At 56.8% G+C, this 22,264-nt stretch overlaps 1 protein-coding gene across 1 annotated transcript; it reads left to right on the forward strand.

Annotated features, from left to right (window-relative positions):
• The first annotated feature begins 2,178 nt into the window (after positions 1–2,178).
• Positions 2,179–22,208, forward strand: LONP1 (lon peptidase 1, mitochondrial). Its single transcript, XM_047777394.1, is given in 20 exon segments — positions 2,179–2,307; positions 2,309–2,395; positions 2,397–2,663; positions 5,214–5,302; positions 5,672–5,791; positions 7,302–7,530; positions 8,921–8,982; positions 9,372–9,501; positions 9,899–9,982; positions 11,026–11,246; positions 12,522–12,660; positions 13,350–13,528; positions 15,759–15,846; positions 16,209–16,331; positions 16,414–16,530; positions 18,803–18,943; positions 19,577–19,742; positions 20,533–20,753; positions 20,835–20,999; positions 21,870–22,208. Coding segments are annotated over 20 exon segments (2,919 nt in total). The 5' UTR covers positions 2,179–2,193; the 3' UTR covers positions 22,047–22,208.
• The last annotated feature ends 56 nt before the right edge of the window (positions 22,209–22,264 follow it).

The following is a 22,264-nucleotide window of genomic DNA, read 5'->3' on the forward strand; positions in this document are numbered from 1 at the left end:
GCTTGGATCCTGAGTTGCTGTGGCTGTGGTGTAGGCCAGCAACTGCAACTCCAATTCAAGCCCTAGCCTGGGAACTTCCATGTGCTACAGGTGTGACCCTAAAAAGACCAGAAAAAAAAAATTCTAACAAATTCTCACTTGATGCTGATGCTGCTGGTCCAAGACTACACTCTGAGAACCAATGTTGGGAAATGTGAGAATTGGGGGTACCAATCATTGCAGACTTCAAGACAAATTCTGCTAGTAAATCTTACTGGAAAACTCTACTCCTCACTCCCCAATTAAAAGCAACTGAGTGTCTTTCATTTCTGTAAAATAAGGCTAAGGAATCACTACACCACGAATCTTGTCCTAAGGATGAAAGGAGGTCATGCACCAGAAATGCACACTCTCTATTTGATCTGCAAACAGGGCCCTGCTGAATGTGCCAGCTCACTCCAGGTAGGGGTTCCCTGAGGGTAGGAACTGGGCTTTAGCATCTGCCAGCCCTCTTGGCACCTCATGTACTGTGTTTACTAGTCTAACATTTACTGAAACCTAAAAATGTTCTGGGCAAGGAGTAAATAAGAGAAACACTCTGTGCCCTCTTGGAGCTAATATTCTAGTGACAGCAACAGAAGTGGAAAAAATGTATGAAAAGAGTAACAGGAGTTAGTGACCGATAGGAAAAAGCAGCTATGAGCGGGTAGAGGGGGACTTTAAATAGGGAAGTGTACTATTTAAGTCAGGATCTGAATGATGAGGAAGAAGTGGAGTAGAAAATCTGGAAGCAAAACGTTCCAGGCAGAGGGTGTAGCAAGTGCCAAATCTCCTCCGCGGTCCCCAAGGCTTGCCTGCATTTGGCACATTCAAGGACAGGTGGCTGGGGCGGTGATTCAAGGATAGGCAGGGGCTACATTAGTGGTCGTCAAATCCCCAGGGTACCTTTGGCAATGCCTAGATGCATTTGATTGATGGTCAGGTCTGGGGAAGGAGACCCTACTGGCATCAAGTGGGTGGAGGCCAGGAATGCTGCTTAACATCCCACAATGTACAGGATGGTCCAACCCCAGACAATGATCCGGCCCTAAATGTCAACAGCGCTGCTGAGGAACCCAAGCCAGATCATTCGTGGAAAGGAAGACTGCGCAAGAACTCTAGGTTTTATTCTGGGTGCCCCAGAGAAGCAGAGGAGGAGAATGAGGGATCAGATTGCTTTATATTATAATTAACCCCTCTGGCTGCCAGGATGGACAGGAGGGCACAGCCTAAGTGGAGGTGCCTTGGAGTGAGAATCGGGCCAAAGTTTTGAAGTGGCAATGGGAGGACTTGTGATGAGCTGCGGGGGGTGAGAAGGGAGAATGGGGGTGCATCAAGCTGGCTCCCTAGAAGAGTAAACTGGGAAGCTTCACCGAGGTTGGGGAACGTCTTTCCCAGATTCCACCCAGTCTTGCACTCAGGCATAAGCCCGCCCTCTCCCAAACCACCGACAGCATCCCAGCCCAGGGAGGGCGGCCCCACCGGCACAGTGGCTGAGCTCTGGATAGCAGGCAGAGCCGCAAGATAGTCACCACCACCAGCATTAACACCAGCATCTTGTTAGGGCCACTGCCTCCAACGAACAACCCCGGAACTGCTGCCACGGGTCGCTTCACAGTCTGGGCATGCGCAGACTATAGCCTGCGAAAGCGCACGTCCGCCGGGGAGCTTGGATTTGCGCACCTTTTCCCCTAGGACGCCTGAATCTGACCACTCTCAACACGCCCCCTTTCTCTTGGGCACGCGCACAGGGCCGCCCGCGGGCCGGCTACAGTTCGAGCGTGGGCTTAGCGCCTCCCGGGAAGCCCGAATCCACCAATCGCGACGCGCCCCAAGAGCTTGAGCATACACCTGTCATCCAAGTGCCTAAACCCAGGGGCTGGGACCTGGCTGCCCACGCGTTCCCAGAGCTGCGCTTGTAGCCATGCCTGCTCCCTTTCTAGGGGCCATCGTGCTTGCTCACAGCTCTCCAAGAGGCCGGAAGAAGCGCGCCAACTAGGAAGCCGCAAGAGAAGGCTGCAGTGAGGAATCTCGAAGTTTCCAGCTCTGCTCCCTGTAGGCCACGCCTCCACTCTTTCAGGTCCCGCCTCCGCAGCGGTCCAGTTCCGAGCCACGCCCCCAGCGGGCCCCCGGCACGCACCCGCTGTCACGTGCACCCCAGGCTGGCCAGCGGAAATGACGCAGGTCCAGCGCGCCGTCAGGATGGCCGGGCCATGGCGGCGGGTGCAGGCTGTGTCCGGCTGTGGGGAGCTGCGAGGTGGTGGGCGCTTCGGCGGCCGCTGCTGGCCGCCGCCGGGGGGCGGGTTCCCACTGCAGTCAGAGCGTGGTTGCCCAGAGGCCGGCGGGCCTGCGACGCCTCGCCTCCCTGGGCGCAGTGGGGCCACGGCCCTGCTGCCGCGGGCCACTGGCGGGGACTTTGGGAGGCGAACAACCGCAGCAGCGGCGGCGCATTCTCGGGTGGCGAGGATGCCCCCGAGGGCGGCGCGGAGGATGGGGCCTCGGGAGTGGGAGGCAACGCCGGCGGCGGTGAAGGCCCAGTCATAACGGCACTAACGCCCATGACGATACCGGACGTATTCCCGCACCTGCCGCTCATCGCCGTTACGCGCAACCCAGTGTTCCCGCGCTTTATCAAGATTGTCGAGGTAATGAGATCCCCCGCCTTGGCCTCTGTTTCCCCACTTCCTTACGTAGCAGGTTGGACCCAGGGCTCCTTTAGCACTCTCATGCCTCACGACTTTTTCCAGGCACGAAGCTTTTCGAGGGCTAGAGTTCGAGTCCTAGTCTTCCACCACTAGCTTGGTGAACTTGAGCCAGATTCCTCCCCGCTTCAGTTCCCTTCTGGAGAGTTGAATCCAGTGAGCTTAGGATTGTTCACTAACCCAAGTCATAGAAATTCGGTGCTGGGGCAGCTGAAAGCCTTGTTGCCCAGTTACTTTTCTGCGGATCTTAGTAAATGTTTATCATAGCACTCTCTCCCAGAAGGCCGGCCTTCTGGTAGAAAGCAGAATCAGAATTCATTCTTTTACTATTTCTTGACGTCATGTGCCCGATACGGTTCTAAGTGTTAGACAAGTCAGACACAGCCCCTCGGCCTAAGGATCTTATATTCTGGTGGAAGAAACAGTAAACAAGATCTTTTCAGACTAAAAGTCATGGGATGGGGGAGCAGTGCCAGGGTGATGTAATAGAAAGCAGCGGGAGTGCAAGGAACTTGAGTTTTAGAGTAGGAAAAACCCAAATGCCTGCCTTCTTCCCCACCCCACCCCTTTAAAAAAAGTAATGTGGAAATGAGTCTGTGGAGGAGAAAGGTTATCTTTTAACTGCCTAAGCAAGGTCATACAATGAGTCAGCCTCTGCCTTCACCCTCCAGCCTCCCCCCTTACAGTCCAGACTCTGCTGAACAAATCTCAGGGATCCATTGGCAAGGGAAAGGACAGTATAGAGGGGCAGCATTCAGCCACAAGGAGGGGACAACCTCATCTCCTGTCTTGCTGCCCTTCCAAGGGCCTTCCCTGATGCAGGCAGTGGTTACTTGCAGGTCCCAGGGCTCAACCATGTGGGATCATAGCCTGGCCTCTCTGCCCCTGGGCAAGTGGTTCCTCTGGGCCTCCGTTGTCTCATCTGTGAAATGGGCATAATAATAGCAACTCATTTCTTAGAGATAGTTGTAGGAGGTAAATGAGGTCACACGTGCAGGGTTTGGAACTGTGCCTTGTGCTTAATATACCTTTGTAATAAGCTACTGCTGTTTCCTGTGTGGTGCGCTTTTGACCCGGAGGTCTTTTTCCTTCCTTGACCCCCCCCAACCCCCATCAGTCCTTCCTACCCTCCTAGGCCTCTTGGGCCAGGACTGTTCAGCAAGTGTGGTCCCCTTAGCCCCACACAGTGGCAGAGGCCCCTTGTCCTCAGTGCCCAAGTGGAGATAGGATTCCTGCAAAAGATTCTGTCTGTCCCCCACTCCCCTCAGGGCTAGCCAAGAGAGTTGTGGGAGTTGCTGCAGATCCCATGAGACTGGCTTGTTCTACTCTCACGTGGTATTCCTATTGCGATTACCTTGCAAATAACCAAGAAGGATCCTGCCAAAAAGAGGGGACAGCTGTTAAGATGTAGCGGTCAGCTGTGCGCAGAAGAGAAATTGGGAGTTTCCATGGGGTCTGGTCAGTGTTTGATTTTGCAGTTGGTGCTGTATGTGAGTAACTTTTCCCAGTACCTCCTTATTAGTGGCTTCTGAGTATAGATAGACCAGTGGCTTTTAATTTTTTCTGGGCCATGTATTCTTCTGCCAGATACCATGGTCTTTTCTTATGGAAAAAATGGATTTATAGTGTCAGAAATTCCCATACCATGTAGCAGTGGAGTGAATTAAAATTCTGCCTCTCAAAGCGTGGTCCCTGGACTGGCAGCATAGGCACCATCTGGGAGCGTTCTTGAAATTGCAGACTCTCAGGCTCACTTCAGCCCTCTTGAATCAGAAACTCCAGGGGTGGGGCCCAACCATCTGTTTTAAGAAGTCCTCCAGGTAATTCTGATTCATGCCAAAGTTTGAGGGCTATTAAGTTTAGTTAGAGTCTGGTCCGGGAATTAACACAGGCTTGAAGAAAATCAGTTGGGTCCCAAGGACACCTGTGTGCCTCTCCATCACTTGTTTCCTAGGAAACGTCATTAGCCCTCTTCCTGCCATGCAATGACATGATCACAGTGCAATGTGCTGTGATCCTGGGGGCTTTCGATGATTAATGAGTAGGGTGTGGATGTGATTGGGATATATTTTCTGTGAAAATTGAAGGTTACCAGCCTATGGAGTGTGTCACATTTGAATTATGCACTTTTACTCTTGTCCCCCAAGAAGGGAAGCTGAGATTGTAAAGCTAAGGCGTTTCACCACAGAAACAGCTCTTGAAGTTGGATGTGAGATCAATTTCTTGGTTCTGGCTGTTGATCTACTTTGAGCTTCTTTAGGAAGAGGGAAAAACAAAGGAATGCAGCTCATCAACACTGCCCTACTCCATTCTCCACACACCTGTCCTTTTTTGCAGGGGTGGGGGTGTTCAGGGGTCCTAGGACCATGTTGGTTAGTTCTAGATCAGATTAACATATCACCAGAGTAATACAGAGAATGGGCTAAAGCTGCTGTCAAAAAGTCAGCCAGAAAACCTACCTTGCGTTTCACTTTGTGGTCATTATCATGCTAGGTTAAAAATAAAAAGTTGGTTGAGCTGCTAAGAAGGAAAGTCCGCCTCGCCCAGCCATATGCCGGTGTTTTTCTAAAGAGAGATGACAAGTAAGTGTAATTTTTCTTTGCTCCCCCATTGAGATTGCTCTGGAGTGTAGCTTGCAGTAAATCCTGCTCTGTGGAGTAGCCTGGATCTCTGATCCCTGACTCGAAGGAAATCAAGCAAAACCTACAGGGGATGAGGCCAAGGGCTGAGCACTGCTTTTTAGCCTGGACTGAAGACTCGGTCAAAGCACCAGGTTTCCTCTGTGGTCCACAAGGGGGAGGTGAACCCTTGGTGTTAGGTGATATGTGCCGTGACCGCCTTAGCCCCAGGGTGCCTGTGGGAGCGAGGAGGTCAAGGCTGGGGGGTGTGTCTCTCCTTACCCAAGAGAGCCTGAGTGCCTGTGTCCACGTTCCTTTGTGTCTCTCCCTCAGCAATGAGTCTGACGTGGCTGAGAGCCTGGACGAGATCTATCACACGGGGACATTTGTCCAGATCCACGAGATGCAGGACCTTGGGGACAAGCTGCGCATGATCGTCATGGGACACAGGAGGTGCGGGGGCCCAAGCGCACAGGGCGGGAAGAGCTGCCAGGGTGCCCCAGATCCCAGCGCCTACCTGCCCATCTTGGTCACTGCAGTGACCAGGCCAAAGCTGGAGATGGAGCTCCCCTCTCAGAGCCCCTCTGGTAAAGCGGCTGTCTGAGCCGTCAGTGAGAAGCCATTTCTTATGCACATTCCACAAAGCACCCTGAAACTGCAGCTGGCACGGTGCCTTGTATTCTGCGTCTGGGTGTTGGTGAGCCTTCCCCCTGGTGTTGCTGTCTGCTTCTCTGTTCAGCTAGGCAATTTGCAGTTTGTCACTCAGCCAGACACGTTTCTCTGTTAGGTTGCTCTCCACCTCTGTTCAGCTGAAGGGCTCCCTGTGACTTCTGTGAACCCCATCTTACCCCCATACTGTTATGCTTAATTGAGAAAAACCTGCATGATCAGCTGGGTGGCAGCTGGCAGAGACAAACCAGCATTCAGGTCTCCTGAGATGCTAGGCAAAAGCGTCCTGTGAGCAGATCACAGAGGAGACAATTCTGAGTCACAAGCCATTACCATGAATGTTCTGAAAGCCCCTCATGGAAGAGGCCCATTGGTGTGTGTTGACTCTACAGCTCTGCCTCCTTTTTTCTCCCATAGCCTTTTTCTGTGTCTGCTGGCAGCGCCCCCAGAGCACACTGGGGAAATGGCCTGTGCCGGCAGCGCTTCTGTGGACTATCCTGGTGGTGTCCCTGCGGCACTGTGCCCCCGTGCCCTGTCCATTTGCTCCCGTTAGTCTTTCTTAGGGAAGAGGCTCAGAAGGAGCAGAATAAGATGCAAACAGAATTAATAAAGATGGTGGTGGCTACTCACTGCTCTGCTGCCCTGCAGAGTGCCTTGTAGGACGAGTCCCACTGACTCCTGAGGCCGCCTCTGTGCTCACGGCATACCCACCTCCTCTTCTCTGTGCATCTTGGTCTGCTCCTGAAAAGTGGTCCTCTTGTTAATTACCCTCGAGTGACAGGAAGCAACAGGTCCCTGAACATGGGGGGCTGGTGTCTGCCAGGCCCTCGGGTGTGAGTGGAGAAGCAGATGTGGGTCCCCCTTGGGAAGCCAGCCCCCCAGCGTGGGGAGACAGGGGAACTGGTCAGTCACAAGTTGGATTCTGATAATGGTGAGTGATTGGTGGGAAAAAGAAGGCGGACAGTGCGGGTATGTATGCAGGTGGGGTGGACTTCACGTGGAGTGGTCGGGGGTGCCTCCTTGTGGAGGCGCCTTTGAATCTGGACCAAAGGGGCTGCCACTGGCTTCCTCCGTGGAGGACAAGGGGCGTTGGTGTGGGAGACAGAATGGGTTGGCTGGAGTCTAGGGCAGAAGGGGATGTTGGTCTCAAGTTCTGAGGCAGCAGCCCCACTCCTCCTGGTGGCTGCAGGGCCCTGGACCTAGTGGTCCCCTTGGTGGTCATTACCGTAGAGTTCACCGAGGGTCGGTCACCCCCCAGCCTCAGTGGCTTCACCCCTCTCCTCGCCATCTTCAGGGTTCACATCAACAGACAGCTGGAGGTGGAGCCAGAAGAGCCGGAGGGTGAAAAGCAGAAGCCTCGCAGGAAGCCAAAGCGGAGCAAGAAGGAGGCGGAGGAGGACGGGGGCGCCAAGCAGCAGGTGGAGGTGGTAGTGGAGCCGGGCCTCAGCCCCGCTGGCGAGGTGCTGATGGTGGAGGTGGAGAACGTCGTCCATGAGGACTTCCAGGTCACAGAGGAGGTGAAGGTGGGTCCATGGGGCTCCCCAGGCACCGTAGCGTGGAACACAGAGCACTCTCTCCCTCAGGGTCCTGGGAGGAGCTGGCGTCAGGAAGGTAAGGAAGCCCAGAGGGGCCTGTGAAGGAGGCAGGGTTTGAACCAGGTCCAGCTCAGTCTGCGCCCTCAGGCAGGAGCCTCCAGCCTGCCTTTCTGTCCTGGCTGCTCCTCCCAGGCCCGGGGGTGGGGGGAAGGGAGCAAGGCACATCCCCTGTGACCCGCAGCTTCAAGACAGGAAAGACAGCCTTCTGGCTACCTTGCCCCAAGCCTAGGCTAGCCCGCTTTCTTTATAGCATGGCGAGCCAGCTCTTGAGACAGTGTCAGGATGTGTCCTTCCACCATCCTCCTCATGGGGCTGTGACAGGGTGGCCTGCCTCCGCCTGGTGGAAGGCCCCTCGCGTGTGTGGCACCTGGTGTCCAGGTGTAGGTGACAGCTTTGTTCTGAGCCTGGGCAGGTTCTGACCATGTGGGCAGGAGTGCCGCAGTCCATTGGTGATGTTTGCCAGGGGGCGGGAAGGGGCCCGGGCCAGTCACATCCAGGGCATCCAGAGCAGTGCTCTCGGAGAAGACATGCTGGGCATGTCCTGTGATTCTGCATCATTAGCCCCTGGGGCTGTTGAGTACTTGATGTTTGGCTGGTGTGACAGAGGAACAGAAGGTGTAGTTGTGTTTCATTTTAACTCCCTTAAACCTAAGCAGTGCCTGGTGGCTGCCATTCTGGGTGGTACTGCTTTAGTGTCCCCCTTTAGGGCTCTGGTACGGGGAGAGAGATGGCTACACTTGTAGGTGCATGGAGAGAAGCGCGGGGAGCTGGGGGAGCACTTTCCCTGCTGACACCCATGTCATGCGTGGCCTCCAGCTGCCCTGTTCTGGTTCTTTCCACAAAGGTCATCCCAGGCAGATTAGGGACACACCTAGTGTCAGCAGGAGATCACACTGAAAAAGCCCAGCAGTGGCAGCCGCTTGCTACATACCATCTAGTGACCTGAGTGTCCTTGGGTGCCTGGTCTCTGAAAACGAGGGATGGGTTTTATACTGCGAACTGTGCCTGGTGGTCCCGCCAGGAGCGTCACCAGCCTCACTCTTGGTGGCAGCAAAGGCGTGAAGGACAGTACTATCCATGGCATCCACAGCAGAGGGGTCCATGCCTCAAAAGGGAGCCTGGGTGAGGTTCTGGGGGGGATGGGGAGAGCCACTTTTCCCCCAAAGGATGGCTCGTTCTGAGGTCAAGGTTCTGAGCGGTCCATGGACATTCTGCTCCTGGGCCTCTGAAGCTGACTTGGGCTGGGCCAGGAGGGAGGGACTCTAGGGCCACAGTGCCCTCTGGTCCCAGTGGCCCATGGGGCCTCCCTGCTTGCCAGGCCCTGACTGCAGAGATTGTGAAGACCATCCGGGATATCATCGCCTTGAACCCGCTGTACAGGTTGGTCTCCAGTGCCCTCCTCAGGGCAGGGCTGGGGCCTGTCTGGCTCTTTCCGCAGCTGGTCAGCTATCCTCCTGGAGAGCCTGGTGGGGCCTGGGGCCTCGTGTAGCCGGCGTTCCCTGGGGTGGGAGGTTGGTGGGGGCGTGGCTTACCTGGCCCTGGCCCTGGCCCTTGGCAGGTGCTCAGAGGGCCTGCATTTGGCCCCAGCTCTGTTGCATCATCTGGGGCAGAGGGAGGGAATCTTGGGGGTGGGGGTTGCTGTGGGGCTGCCGGGTAGCTTGTGTCTGGCGAAGGCATGTTAGTTCCACTCCAGGATGGGCCAGTGAGGAGGCCCATCCCGCCACCGTGGAGGTCCTGGCACCCCACGGCAGCATCTCTGTCCCTTCCAGAGAGTCTGTGCTGCAGATGATGCAGGCCGGCCACAGGGTGGTGGACAACCCCATCTACCTGAGTGACATGGGCGCTGCCCTCACTGGAGCCGAGTCCCACGAGCTGCAGGATGTGCTGGAGGAGACCAATGTGAGTGCTGCCATCATGTATGGCTGTTCCTCCTGGGCTCCCGGGCTGGGACGGCATCGCCTTAGTCCCTGTCCTGTCCATCCGGCCCCTCGTTCTTTGTAGCTGTTGTGTACTGTCCTGCTGGGCAACATCCATCATTTAGCGAGTGGTGTGTGATTGGGTTGTCTCCAGTTTTGCCCTTAAGAGCAGCACCTCTACAAATGCCCTGGGCCACCCAGCCTGCAGACCTAGGGTGTGGCTGGAGGACTGGGCTTGCTGGCTCAGATGGCGTTGGCCTCTCGGATTTGGGAAGGGATGGCCTGTCCATCTGCCCCGATTTGCACGCCCTCTGCCCTGCTTCCCCCGTAGATGGACGCCGACTTCTGACCATCCTCTCACGTCTTCCCTTTCTTGACAGATTCCCAAGCGGCTGTATAAAGCCCTGTCCCTCCTCAAAAAGGAGTTTGAGCTGAGCAAGCTGCAGCAGCGCCTGGGCCGCGAGGTGAGCGGGGGAGCAGCCTCTGCTTCCGGCTAGGACCCCGTGCGTGTAAACATCAAGCTGATGCCAGCGCTGAGTGCAGAGGAGAGGTCCCCGGACTGCCCTGACTGTTGAGGGAGCCCTGGGTGATATGTTAGAAGTCAGGAGCCGGCCTGGGGAAGGTTGAAAGCTATTTCCCAAGACTCAGCTGTTGGAGGCGCACCTTTCCAACTTTGGGCAAATTTGTGGCCTGCTTGGATTGTCAGTTACTTCATTTTTTTCCAGATTTAGCTCACTTTAGTCACTTTTTTGTTTTGTTTTTTTACTTTTATGGCCATACCAGTGGCACATGCACATTCCCGGGCCAAGGATTGACTCTGAGCCACAGCTCCCACTTGTGCCGCATTTGTGAAAACACCAGATCCTTTAGCCCACTGTGCCAGGCTGGGGATCAAACCCCCATCTCCACAGCAACCTGAGCCACTGCAGCTGGATTCTTAACCCACTGCCCCACAGTGAGAACTCCTATTATTTAGTTTTTATGTTAGAAGAAAAATTCATATCATTCTCTAAATGGGAAACTTACAAGGCAGCTCTCCCACATGAAGAGCACAGGATGGCAGGACACTCTGGGCGGGCGCTGGTGCTGACTTGGGGTCCTGAGCCTGCGTCCTGCTGTCCCTTCTGTTAGAAGGGATCGGGAGTTCCCTCTTGGCTTAGCGGATTAAGGATCCAGCATTTACTGCTGTAGTGTGGGTTTGATCCCTGACCCAGGAACTTTCATGTGCCATAGGCATGGCCAAGAAAAAAAGCACAGCACCCCTGAGGCAAGGGTCGGGGGGTGGGGGTGTGCTGGCATTAGGCCTGGCCTTCTCTCATCAAAACCAGGATTGAAGGGCCATACCTTCCCCGCCCTGGAATTTGACATTACCACCAGGCCTGTGTTTGGGAGTACTTGGGGTTGAGGTGGGGAATTGGAGGCTGCACCCCAGTGTCTGTCCTGAGTCTCAAGGAAGCGGCAGGCCCACCCATCCCCTTGGTCTGACAGCAGCTTCTTGGCCCCGCAGGTGGAGGAGAAGATCAAGCAGACACATCGCAAATACCTGCTGCAGGAGCAGCTGAAGATCATCAAGAAGGAGCTGGGCCTGGAGAAGGACGACAAGGATGCCATCGAGGAGAAGTTCCGAGAGCGGCTGAAGGAGCTGGTGGTCCCCAAGCACGTCATGGATGTGGTGGATGAGGAGCTGAGCAAGCTGGGCCTGCTGGACAACCACTCCTCCGAGTTCAAGTGAGCGCTGAGGGCCGGGACACCGATCCCGGGGAGCCAGGAGGGTGGGTCCCGTGGGCACCTTCTGGCCACAGCAGGCGTCAGTCAATGCAGGCAGACCTCAGGTACACCAGGACCCCAAGGGTTTGGCTCCAAACCACCACAGTAAAGTGAGTCACGTGGATTTTCATGGTTTCCCAGTGGGTATGAAAGGTTTGCTTGCACTATACTGTAGCTTGTTGTGTGCGATTGGGTTATGTCTAAAACAGCAGCGTACATGCTTTGGAGTTCCCTTGTGGCTCAGTGGGTTAAGGATTTGGTGTCATCACTGCTTTGGAACTTCCATATGCTCTGGGTGTGACCAAAAAAGGAAAGAAAAAAATACAGGTTTTAATTAAAGAGTAATTTAGACAGGACAATGTAGATCAACTATAATAGAAAAAATAAAAACTAAAATTAAAAAAAAAAAAGTACTTGAGTGGTTAAGATTCAGCAGTTTTGACTGTTGCAGCCCAGATTCAGTCCCTGGCTGGGAACTGAGATCCCACATGAAGCTGTTGCACACACTACCCACCACCCCCCACCAAAAAAAAGAAGAGGAGAAACTATTTTTTTGCTTTTTAGGGCTGTAGCATATGGAGGTACCCAGGCTAGGGGTCCAGTCGGAGCTGTAGCTGCCGGCCTACACCACAGCCACAGCAAGGAGGGCTCCAAGCCAAGTCTGTGACCTACACCACAGCTCATGGCAGTGCCGGGTCCTTAACCCCCTGAGGGAGGCCAGGGATTGAACCTGCGTCCTCATGGATCCTAGTTGGGTTCGTTAACCACTGAGCCACAAAGGGAACACCAAAACTTTATTTCTTTTTTTTTTTGTCTTTTGTCTTTTTTGTTGTTGTTGTTGTTGCTATTTCTTGGGCCACTCCCTCGGCATATGGAGGTTCCCAGGCTAGGGGTTGAATCGGAGCTGTAGCCACCGGCCTACGCCAGAGCTACAGCAACTCGGGATCTGAGCCGCGTCTGCAACCTACACCACAGCTCACGGCAACGCCGGATCGTTAACCCATTGAGCAAGGGCAGGGACCGAACCCGCAACCTCATGGTTCCTAGTCGGATTCGTTAACCACTGCGCCACGACGGGAACTCCCAAAACTTTATTTCTGAAATGGTTATCACTTGACAAGGCAGGGTTACCACAAACTTTCAAAGTGTAAAACACACAGTTTTTGCCAAGTGCAGTAGCCAAGGCGTGCCTGGGCTGTGGTGGGTGCTCACTGGCTCTTGTCTGTCCCGTGGTAGCGTCACCCGGAACTACCTGGATTGGCTGACATCCATCCCGTGGGGCAAGTACAGCGACGAGAACCTGGACCTGGCCCGCGCCCAGGCAGTGCTGGAGGAGGACCACTATGGGATGGAGGACGTCAAGAAGCGTATCCTGGTGAGGCCCCGCTAGCTTGCCCCTCCCCAGGGCCCCCGCCCGCCTCCCCGCTCCTGCTCGATCACCCGGGCGGGTGCCGAGGGACAGAGGCTCTTGTGGTCTGGATCCATGTGCGTGGTGGGGCCCTGGGGGCCTGGGACCCAGGGTTCCCCCTGGGCTGTGGGGAAGACCCAGAGGAGCTCCCTGTGAATCCAAGGGTGCAGAAGGGGCTTGGCTAAGGCAGGGCTGGTGCGTGGGTCAGCAGGGGCTGAGGAAGGTGAGGGGCAGAGGGACCAGTGTTATGTGGCTTGGAGATGTCAGGGGCTGCCCAGGCCACCCTGGCCTGCTCCAGGGTCTCACCGGTTTACAGGGGGATAAAAATTGTGCTGGCAATAGGAGAAAATTGGCCAGAGGTGTCCAGCTCTGGGTATGTGGGCTGGTGGGAGAGAGGATGTGATCCAGGTGGACGAGTTGCCGCGTGGGCCTGGCATTGGGGTCACCCACAGTCAGTCACCCGCCTCCTCCCAGCTCCTGCTCTTCCTGTTGGTGCCACAGGCTGTCCCTGTGGCAATGACAGTCCAGTTAGCTCAGCCCTGTCCCGTCTCACAGCCCCAGATGCCTGGGAGGTGGGGAGGCTGATGCCCGGCGGGGGGCCCCTTGCCATGCAGAAAGGGCAGTGGGTGTCTCATGGGAGCCGCCTCTGCCTGCAGGAGTTCATCGCCGTCAGCCAGCTCCGGGGCTCCACCCAGGGCAAGATCCTCTGCTTCTATGGCCCCCCGGGCGTGGGCAAGACCAGCATCGCCCGCTCCATCGCCCGTGCCCTGAACCGGGAGTACTTCCGCTTCAGCGTCGGGGGCATGACGGACGTGGCTGAGATCAAGGGGCACAGGTAGGCCTGGCTCCTCTTCCCCTGGGACTCACCCCCACCTCCCGTCAGGCTTCCTTCCTCCTGGGTCTCTTCCTGCTCTGGTAGCGCTGGAGAGTCGGAGGTGAGATGGTCTCCCCAGTGAGGCCTTGGTTCTTTTCTCCCTCGTCAGGCTCAGAGCAGAGGCTGGCATCCCCTGTGTCCAGGCTCCCAAGGCCAGTGGGCCCATGGGGCACTCCCTTCTGTGGGGCACCCAGGCTATGGTGTTCTGGGCTCCCTGCTGCGCAGGCCTCAGCAAAGAATGGTTCTTTGAAAAGCCTCGGTGAGGCAGAAAAGCCTGGTTTGCAACCTGTTTCCATCCTGTGGTGTTCAAAGACGATGTCAATCTGTGTTTACAAGTTATTTTTCTGGCTTTTCTAAAAACATGGACAGCTCTGGCTGCCTGGGGCGGGATCAAAGCACTCGTCTGGTGCAGCCCCCTCTGCTCCTTACTGTCTTGAGTCCCAGGCGAGCTGGCCAGTCCTGCGCCCCCCTGGTCAGGAGCCTGGTGTGACCTCCAGGACTTTGCAGAAGGGAGCTGGAGCGGCGGGGCTGGTGGTAGGGTCAGTAGAGGATGAGGCTGGTGCTGCCTTGGGTGCGGGGCCACTGGGAGGCCTGCAGGGTGGGGCAGTGCAGGAGTTTGTGTGGGCTCAGGGTGAGCCCTGAGGGTGGCGGGGCCGGTGGGGGGCAGCCTGACAGGGGGCAGGGCAAGTTCAGCGGGATGAAGGTGGAGGAGAGGCACAGAGGGGAGGCAGAGGCAGGCCTGGGTCCCTGGTTCAGGGACTGCCCGGGAGCTGCAAACAAGCCCCATTCGCCGGGGTGAGGAAAGGCCTTGGTTGAGTTTCTAGGCAGCACAGGAGGTGTGTGATGCTGGGGGGATCTCATCAAGGAAACGGTACCCAGAAGGGTGGGAGCAGGTGGGCCGGGCCTCTGTGCTGACATTGGTCTGGGACACAGACAAGGAGAGGGACCTGACCGTTGCTGCATTGGTGATAGCCAAACCCTCGTCTGCCCACCACCCTCCAGGGCTCCCACCTCCTTCCAGATGAAAGTCCAAGTCCTCCCTGAGGCCCCAAGGACCTTCATGACCTGCCCCCTTTCCTCTCTCTCTCCCCCTCACTCTTTTCCAGCCACACAGGACCCCTCACTGTCTCTCCAACACACCAGACAGGATCCTGCCCCAGGGCCTTTGCATGGGCTGTGTGCACTGCCTAGAATGCCCCTCCCCCAGGTGGCTCCTTACCTACATGGCTGCTCCTTACCTCCTCTGCTTGAAGCCTTTCCCTAAGACATTCCTTATCCCTCTAAAATACTGCCTGCCTTGGAGTTCCCATTGTGGCTCAGTGGTGAAAAATCTGACTAGTACCTGTGAGGATGTGGGTTCAATCCTGGCCTCGGTCAGTGGGTTAAGGATCCGGCATTGCCATGAGCTGTGGTGTGGGCCACAGATGCAGTTCCAATCCTGCGTTGCTGTGGCTATGGCATAGGCTGGCAGCTATAGCTCTGATTCAACCCCTGTGGGAACTTTCATAGGGTACACATGGGGCCCTAAAAAGCAAAAAGAAATAAAAATATGGCCTGCCTCCCCCCACTTCCCAAGTGCCATTCAGATCCCTTGCGGCTGCTTTCTGTCTTTGTAGCAAACATGAAGTCATTTGTAACTTGGGATTTCCTCCTCTGCCTGGTTTGTGGTCTGTCTGCTCTGCTGGGGCGCAGCTCACAGCACAGGACCCATGTCTGGTTTGTTCCCTGCCAGTGTCAGGTGGGAGCCTGCAGTTGAGCTGGGGCAGAGCAAGTAGGTTTCAGGAGGCACTCCTGAGGATGTGCTGTTAGGACCAGGATCCCCAGGACCTCACACCCTGGCATGGTGGCCGTTCCTGCTTCAGCCCCAGCTGCTCCCCACCCCTCCCCTTCTGTCAGGTCTGGCAGTGCAGGCTGGATTTCGCCGTCTGAATGGGAGGTGTTGGCTAGGGGACAGGTCTAGGAGGAACCTGGCTATGAATCTGTCTCCCCGCCCTCCCCACACACACTTGGGACCCTAAAGCCGTCGGGGTGACCAGGTGCTCTGCCCACCCACACGGTGTGGAAGCATTTATTCTCCGCTGGGACCTCACTGTGCGCATCTCTCTCTCCTCTGGGCGGCAGTGGGGGATCATGGTGGTCCTGGAGCTCTAGACAGTGAGGCCTTGACTGCCCTGCCTGCCCTCTTCCGCAGGCGGACGTATGTGGGAGCCATGCCTGGGAAGATCATCCAGTGCCTGAAGAAGACCAAGACGGAGAACCCCCTGGTCCTCATAGATGAGGTTCGTGAGGCCTGGAGGGGATCCCCCCTGCAAGCCCCCTGAGGTTGGACATGGGCCCTGCCATGTCTAGGCAGCCCTGACTAGATAGTCTGTTCAAGGTGAAACCATGGCCCCTGTGGTTTTGATGTTCCCTGAGTCACCGTGGGTGGCCTTGCTGCAGGAAGCTGTCTCATAACACTGGTCCCTTCCTGCCTTGGAGGCCCCCTCCTGCCCACAGCCACCTGTGGGGCCAGTCCTCCTGTCCCTGCTCCAGGCCAGTGCTGGCTCGCTCTGGGCCCAGCTGCTCCCGCTGGCGTATCTGGTGAGCAGGTGCTGGTGGCCGACAAGGAGCCAGCAGCACCCACCTGCTGCCACCTCTTCAGGTGGACAAGATCGGCCGGGGTTACCAGGGGGACCCCTCCTCAGCGCTGCTCGAGCTGCTGGACCCTGAGCAGAACGCCAACTTCCTGGACCACTACCTGGATGTGCCTGTGGACTTGTCCAAGGTTCGGGTTCTGCCTCAGGGCCGGGCCGGTGGGGAGAGGCGGGCAGCCTGGTCCTCCAGTGCCTCACCGCCCCCTCCCCCAGGTACTGTTCATCTGCACGGCCAATATCACCGAGACCATCCCCGAGCCGCTGCGGGACCGGATGGAGATGATCAATGTGTCGGGCTACGTGGCCCAGGAGAAGCTGGCCATTGCAGAGGTGAGGCGGCCCTGCCAGCCCAGCCCTGGGAAGGGGTGCCCCGCTGCCGCTTGGGCTCAGGAAATATCCGAGTGTCCACTGGGTGCCATTCATGCAGCGTCACCTTTCTGGCGCTGTGGGGGGTTTCCCACACCAACCAGTTTCCAGGCAGGGGTTCTGTAACTCAGTACCGTTCTTCTCCCTGGGCTCCGCCACCCAGTGAGGCACCTGCAAATTTCCAGGCCAGAGATCGAACCCGATCCGCAGCTGCAAGGCCAGATCCTTAACCCCTGTGCAGCCGCAGAGACACCACCAGATCCTTCACCCACTAAGCCACGGTGGGAACTACAGACCACCCAAAAACAGCACCAGACCTACAGGTTCAGGGCTCAGACCCACAGCACTGCCCCCACTGTAGATGTCACTCACAGGTCTCCAGCTGTGCTTACCTTAGCCCTGCTAAAGTAACTCACTGGAACAGCCTGCAGAATTCAGGGCGACAGTTGACTCCCTAATGCTGGTTTATTATAAAGGATACAACTAGCGAATAGCCAAAAAAGATGATTGCGAGGGGCAGGCTAGGGGAGTGGTCCCTTATGTGGCACAGTCGATCAGATCATTGGTGCTTGGCTCACTCTGCAGCTCCCTCCCCTCCCTGGGGTCTGAATGTTCTAGTCCTCCAACCTTTTGGTTGGTTCTTTGGGCCACCAGTTCCCATCTAGCTATACTAATGAGTCACCTCATTGGCACAAACTCAGGTTTTCTCAAAAGGGGCTTCGTGTGAATAAGAAAGGATGCTCTTGGAAGTTTCTGTTTGGTGCAGTGGTTTAAGGATCTGGCGTTGCTGCTGATGTGGCACAGGTTGCAACTGCATTACCAGTTCAATTCCTGGTCCAGGAACTTCCACATGCCACAGTTGTGGCTCTTCTCACACCTGCTCCTCAGGCTATTCTAAGGGTCTTAGAAGCTCTTGTGCAGGGAGCTGGGGCTGAAGACCCAGTGTGAATCTTTGGTCATGTCCCATCACCATAGGCTGCACAGTAAGAGCAGAAAGAGACACACCGTGAGCACAGTGTTGAGGGGAACCCAGCCCCACCTGGGCCTTCAGGGCCCAGCACTGTCTTGGGATGGTGAGTTCAGCTCTGATAGGAAATTCCACCTTTATTGCCCTGCTGCCTCGTGGTCACCCAGGCGTCGGTGCTGGGTCACCACATTTGTGGGTGCGAGAGCAAGGCCACTGTCAGCGGCTTTGGTTCCCAGGGTTACATGGCTGCCTGACTGGGCTTTCCTGAGCCAAGGCTCAGCCAGGATTCATGTCTCTGTCTGCACTTCTGTGTAAGGAAGCCTCCCTGGTCAGGGAGCCCCCTTCACTTTTCCTGGTGCCCGGCGTGTGTGGTGCCTTTACTCACCTCAGTCAGCCAAGGGGAGCCGTGTGCCCCATGCACTGTTTTCTTTCTGGAAGAGACCTGAATGCATCTCATCCCCTTGAGCCCTTTGCGGCCCTGGGTAGACACGGGTCTCAGCCTTTGCAATCCCCTTGGGGGTTGGAAGGAGGAAGAGCTGTTGGGTGAGGTGGTCGCAGGGGTCCTGGGGACTCTGCCACATCCTCTGTCCCCACAAGCATGGAGACTAGATGGAGGCAGCCCGGCTTCGTTGTGGATGGAGGGCGTCCTTCAAACACCCGAAGTGGCAGCAGGAGGAACGTGAGAATTGTGGCATGCATCTGTCCCAGTCAGTGCTTGGGACTGGGACAGCGACTGCTGTGACAGGAGTGGCGCTGGGCCATTGTGTCCTCCGACCTGCTCCCCACCCCCATCTGCCCTGGGCAGCGGCCACATAACCAGCCAGCACGCAAGTCCAGGGGACCCAGGGGAGCCTTCCTTCCCTGGAGGAAGAGGCAGCTACGATGACACCTGGAGGGTGGGCAGGAGTCGGAGCTGGGCAGAGGATGCAGCAGGAGCAGAGGCCTGGAGCCTTGGGAATAGGTGGGGGCGGTGGGTCCCAGGCCCACTGTTCAGGATCCTGGCACCTGCCAGGCTGTCTACCTGGGTGCTCTGCCGCCCCTTCCTGGCCTCGCCGTTCTCTCACTTCAGGTCTTGGCTTAGCTGTGGCTGCCTGGAGCAGCCTTCTGACACCCTGGGGACAGGGACTCTGCGGGCCCAGGGTCTGTGTTGGTGACCTTGTTTACCCAGCAGGGGTCTTTGGAAGGCTGGGGGGGGTGGGCCATGGGAGGGGCGTTGGTGCTTGACTGAGGCCTTGAGGGTCCTGATGGTGGCACTTTCTTCCCTGGCAGCGGTACCTGGTGCCTCAGGCCCGTGCCCAGTGTGGCCTGGACGAGAGCAAGGCCAAGCTGTCGTCAGACGTGCTGACCCTCCTCATCAAGCAGTACTGCCGAGAGAGCGGCGTCCGCAACCTGCAAAAGCAGGTGGAGAAGGTGAGCAGGTCTGGCCAGCAGGCGGACTTGAGGGCGTGATGACGAGTGAGCGACACTCAGGAAAAGTGATGATCCTACTCACAGGAGGCCCCTAGAGGAGTCACAGCAGTAGGGACAGGAAGTAAGCGGGGGTGGGGACAGTGTCAGTTTGGGAAGATGAGAATCCAGGAGATGGATGGTGAGGATGGTTGTGGGCTTAAAAATGGTTACGATGGAGGAGTTCCCACTGTGGTGCAGTGGGTTCTGAATCCGACTGCAGGAATTCCCGTTGTGGGTCCGTGGAAGCAAACCTGACTAGTATCCAGGAAGATGCGGGTTTGATCCCTGGCCCCACTCAGTGGGTTAAGGACCTGGCATTGCTATGAGCTGTGGTGTAGGTCGCAGTTGCAGCTCGGATCTGGCGTGGCTGTGGTAGAGGCTGGCAGCTACAGCTCTGATTAGACCCCATCCTGGGAACCTCCATATGCTGTGGGCGCAGCACTAAAAAGCCAAAAAAAAAAAAAAAAAAGATGGTTTTACGTTGTGTGTGTTTTACCACAGCTGTAAGAAATTGAAAAAGCAGGTGGAGGTGTGTTGGAAGCAGGGGTGGTTCTGCGGCCTGGCCAGCCCCCCAACCTGCCACTGTGCCCGCAGGTGTTACGGAAGTCTGCCTACAAGATTGTCAGCGGTGAGACCGAGTTTGTGGAGGTGACACCCGAGAACCTGCAGGACTTTGTGGGGAAGCCGGTGTTCACAGTGGAGCGCATGTACGACGTGACGCCCCCCGGTGTGGTCATGGGCCTGGCCTGGACTGCCATGGGTAAGTGGTCTGCGCCTGGAGGTGGTGGGGCTCTGCCCGTCCCTGGTTGTTTCTTCTGGGAGGTCTGTCACCACAGGCTGTTCTGAATGGTGCCCCCGCTGGGCCAGCCTGCAGTAAGGCCAGGGCATGAGGGCTGATTGTGGGGACCAGAAGGCAGCAGCGCCCCAGGAGCTTTGTTTGGATGACACTGCCAGGTTTGCTTGGAGGGGAGCCCTCCGCAGCATGTGACCTTGTGGCCTGGAGACCACCGCTCACTGCTCAGCAAGGGAGAGGCCAGGGAGCCGTGGGGGATGGGTCAGAGGGGCTTCTTGTACTGGTGGCCTTCACACCGCCAGGGTGCTTTGAAGGGTTGGTGGGGTCTTTTGTACCTGAGGATTGTCTTTTTGTTTTTTGCTTTTTACAGGCAGCATATGGAAGTTCCCAGGCCAAACATTTCCAGCCCCCTGCCTACACCACAGCCACACCAGACCCGAGCTGCATTTGCTGCCTAAGCTGCTGCTGATGGCAATGCCAGATCCTTAACCCCGAGTGAGGCTGGGGATCAAACCCACATCCTCAGAGATGTCAGGTTTCTGTGACATCTCTGTTGAGCCACAAGAGAACTCCTCCCGGGTTGTCCTGGCATGGTGGCAGGCAGGGGTCTGCAGCCCTGAGGCAGCAGCTGCCAAGACTGTGGGCACAAGGTGTGAGGGAGCTGGGGAAGGCATGGTGAGGGGCATCTCCAAGGCCCCCCAGCAGCCAGAGGGTGGCGGTGTCCCATGGTTCATGGGCTCTGCTCTGGGTTTCCCAGGAGGCTCTACACTGTTTGTTGAGACATCTCTGAGGAGGCCACGGGACAGAGACAGCACCAAGAGGGACAAGGATGGGAGCCTGGAGGTGACAGGCCAGCTGGGGGAGGTGATGAAGGAGAGTGCCCGCATTGCCTACACCTTCGCCAGGGCCTTCCTGATGCAGCATGATCCCACCAACGAGTACCTGGTGACCTCGCACATCCACCTGCATGTACCTGAGGTGAGTCCCCCACCCTGCCCCATGCCCCCGCTGTCCTGTGTCCCCCTGCCTGCAGCAGGCCCAGCACTCCTCTTCCCGCAGGGTGCCACCCCGAAGGATGGCCCGAGTGCGGGCTGCACCATCGTCACGGCCCTGCTCTCCTTGGCTATGGATCGGCCGGTGCGGCAGAACTTGGCCATGACAGGCGAGGTCTCCCTCACAGGGAAGGTCCTGCCTGTGGGTGGCATCAAAGAGAAGACCATTGCGGTGAGTGGCCCACTGGGGCTTAGGAACACAGGTACCCACAAGGCCACACCTGCCTCCAGGCAGGAGGAATGACTTACATATGGGGAATGAGGCCCAGCGGGCACAGGCTTGGTGTCTAGGGCTACTGGTTCTCAGCTTTTTTTCAAGGCTCTGGAGAACCTGACATGAGCCTCCAGCTGGGCTCCTTTGTGGGAGGAGTGGGGCCTCCTGCTCTCTGGTTGCTGGCCTGACCTAGCACCCAGGATCATGCGTGCAACAGAGGCTAGAGGAGCAAGATCTGGGCTCCTCTGGTGACCAAGGGGCCCAGAGCCTGGGGTCTCAAGTGCATTGTAGGTTGGACTCAGGTGGATCGAGGGGGCCAAGTCAGCCCACGGCAGAACCCTGCTCTCTCCCACCTTCTGCCTAAGCCCCCACTGGTTCTGGCTGCCCCCAGGCTCTGGCCCTTGTACCCCACCCCCAGCAGACCACAACCCAGGTACCTAGTTTTCCTCACTTGCAAAGTGGGAGGTTCAGTGATTGCGTGCTGTGTTCCTAGAGCAGCACATGGTGACACATGGGAATCCCTGTCTACCAAGGGGCATTCAGGCTGAGGGATAGGCATGTGGACGTCTCTAGGTCCTCCACCCTTAGGTGCAAAACCTCTAAATATAAAGCAGGATGGGCTGTGACTAACCCAGGAAACCACAGACCTTGCACTTCACACACTTCCAGACTGCTCTGGGCTGGGGGAGCCACAGTGGCCTCTGGAGTAACAGCGCAGCAGAAGAGGATGGGTTCTTGCCCCATGTTACTGGAGCAGAGGCCCAGGGGGCCTGGGAGCTGGTTCCCTGCCTGTACCTCCTCACTGACCTGCCATCCCTTCCCTCCCAGGCCAAGCGAGCTGGGGTGACATGCATTGTCTTGCCAGCTGAGAACAAGAAGGACTTCTATGACCTGGCGGCCTTCATCACCGAGGGCCTGGAGGTGCACTTTGTGGAGCACTACCGTGAGATCTTTGATATCGCCTTCCCTGAGGAGCAGGCTGAAGCCCTGGCCGTGGAGCGGTGACAGCTGCCCTGGGCACCACTGGGCCAAGCTGGGAGGAAAACTGTAGTAGGGGAGGCCTCAGGCAGCGGAGCCACAGGAAGCTCGGAAGAGGACTGGAGCCCACGACCTCAATTATGGCTTAATCACAGACTATTTAATTATGATTAAAACCAATTTCCAATACTGCTTGCCTATGTGGCTGTGTGTCTACCACCATGCCCCTCACCAGGGTGCCCCCC

This window comes from Phacochoerus africanus, chromosome 4 (genome assembly GCF_016906955.1).
Source record: "Phacochoerus africanus isolate WHEZ1 chromosome 4, ROS_Pafr_v1, whole genome shotgun sequence".
Classification (NCBI taxonomy): Eukaryota; Metazoa; Chordata; class Mammalia; order Artiodactyla; family Suidae; genus Phacochoerus; species Phacochoerus africanus.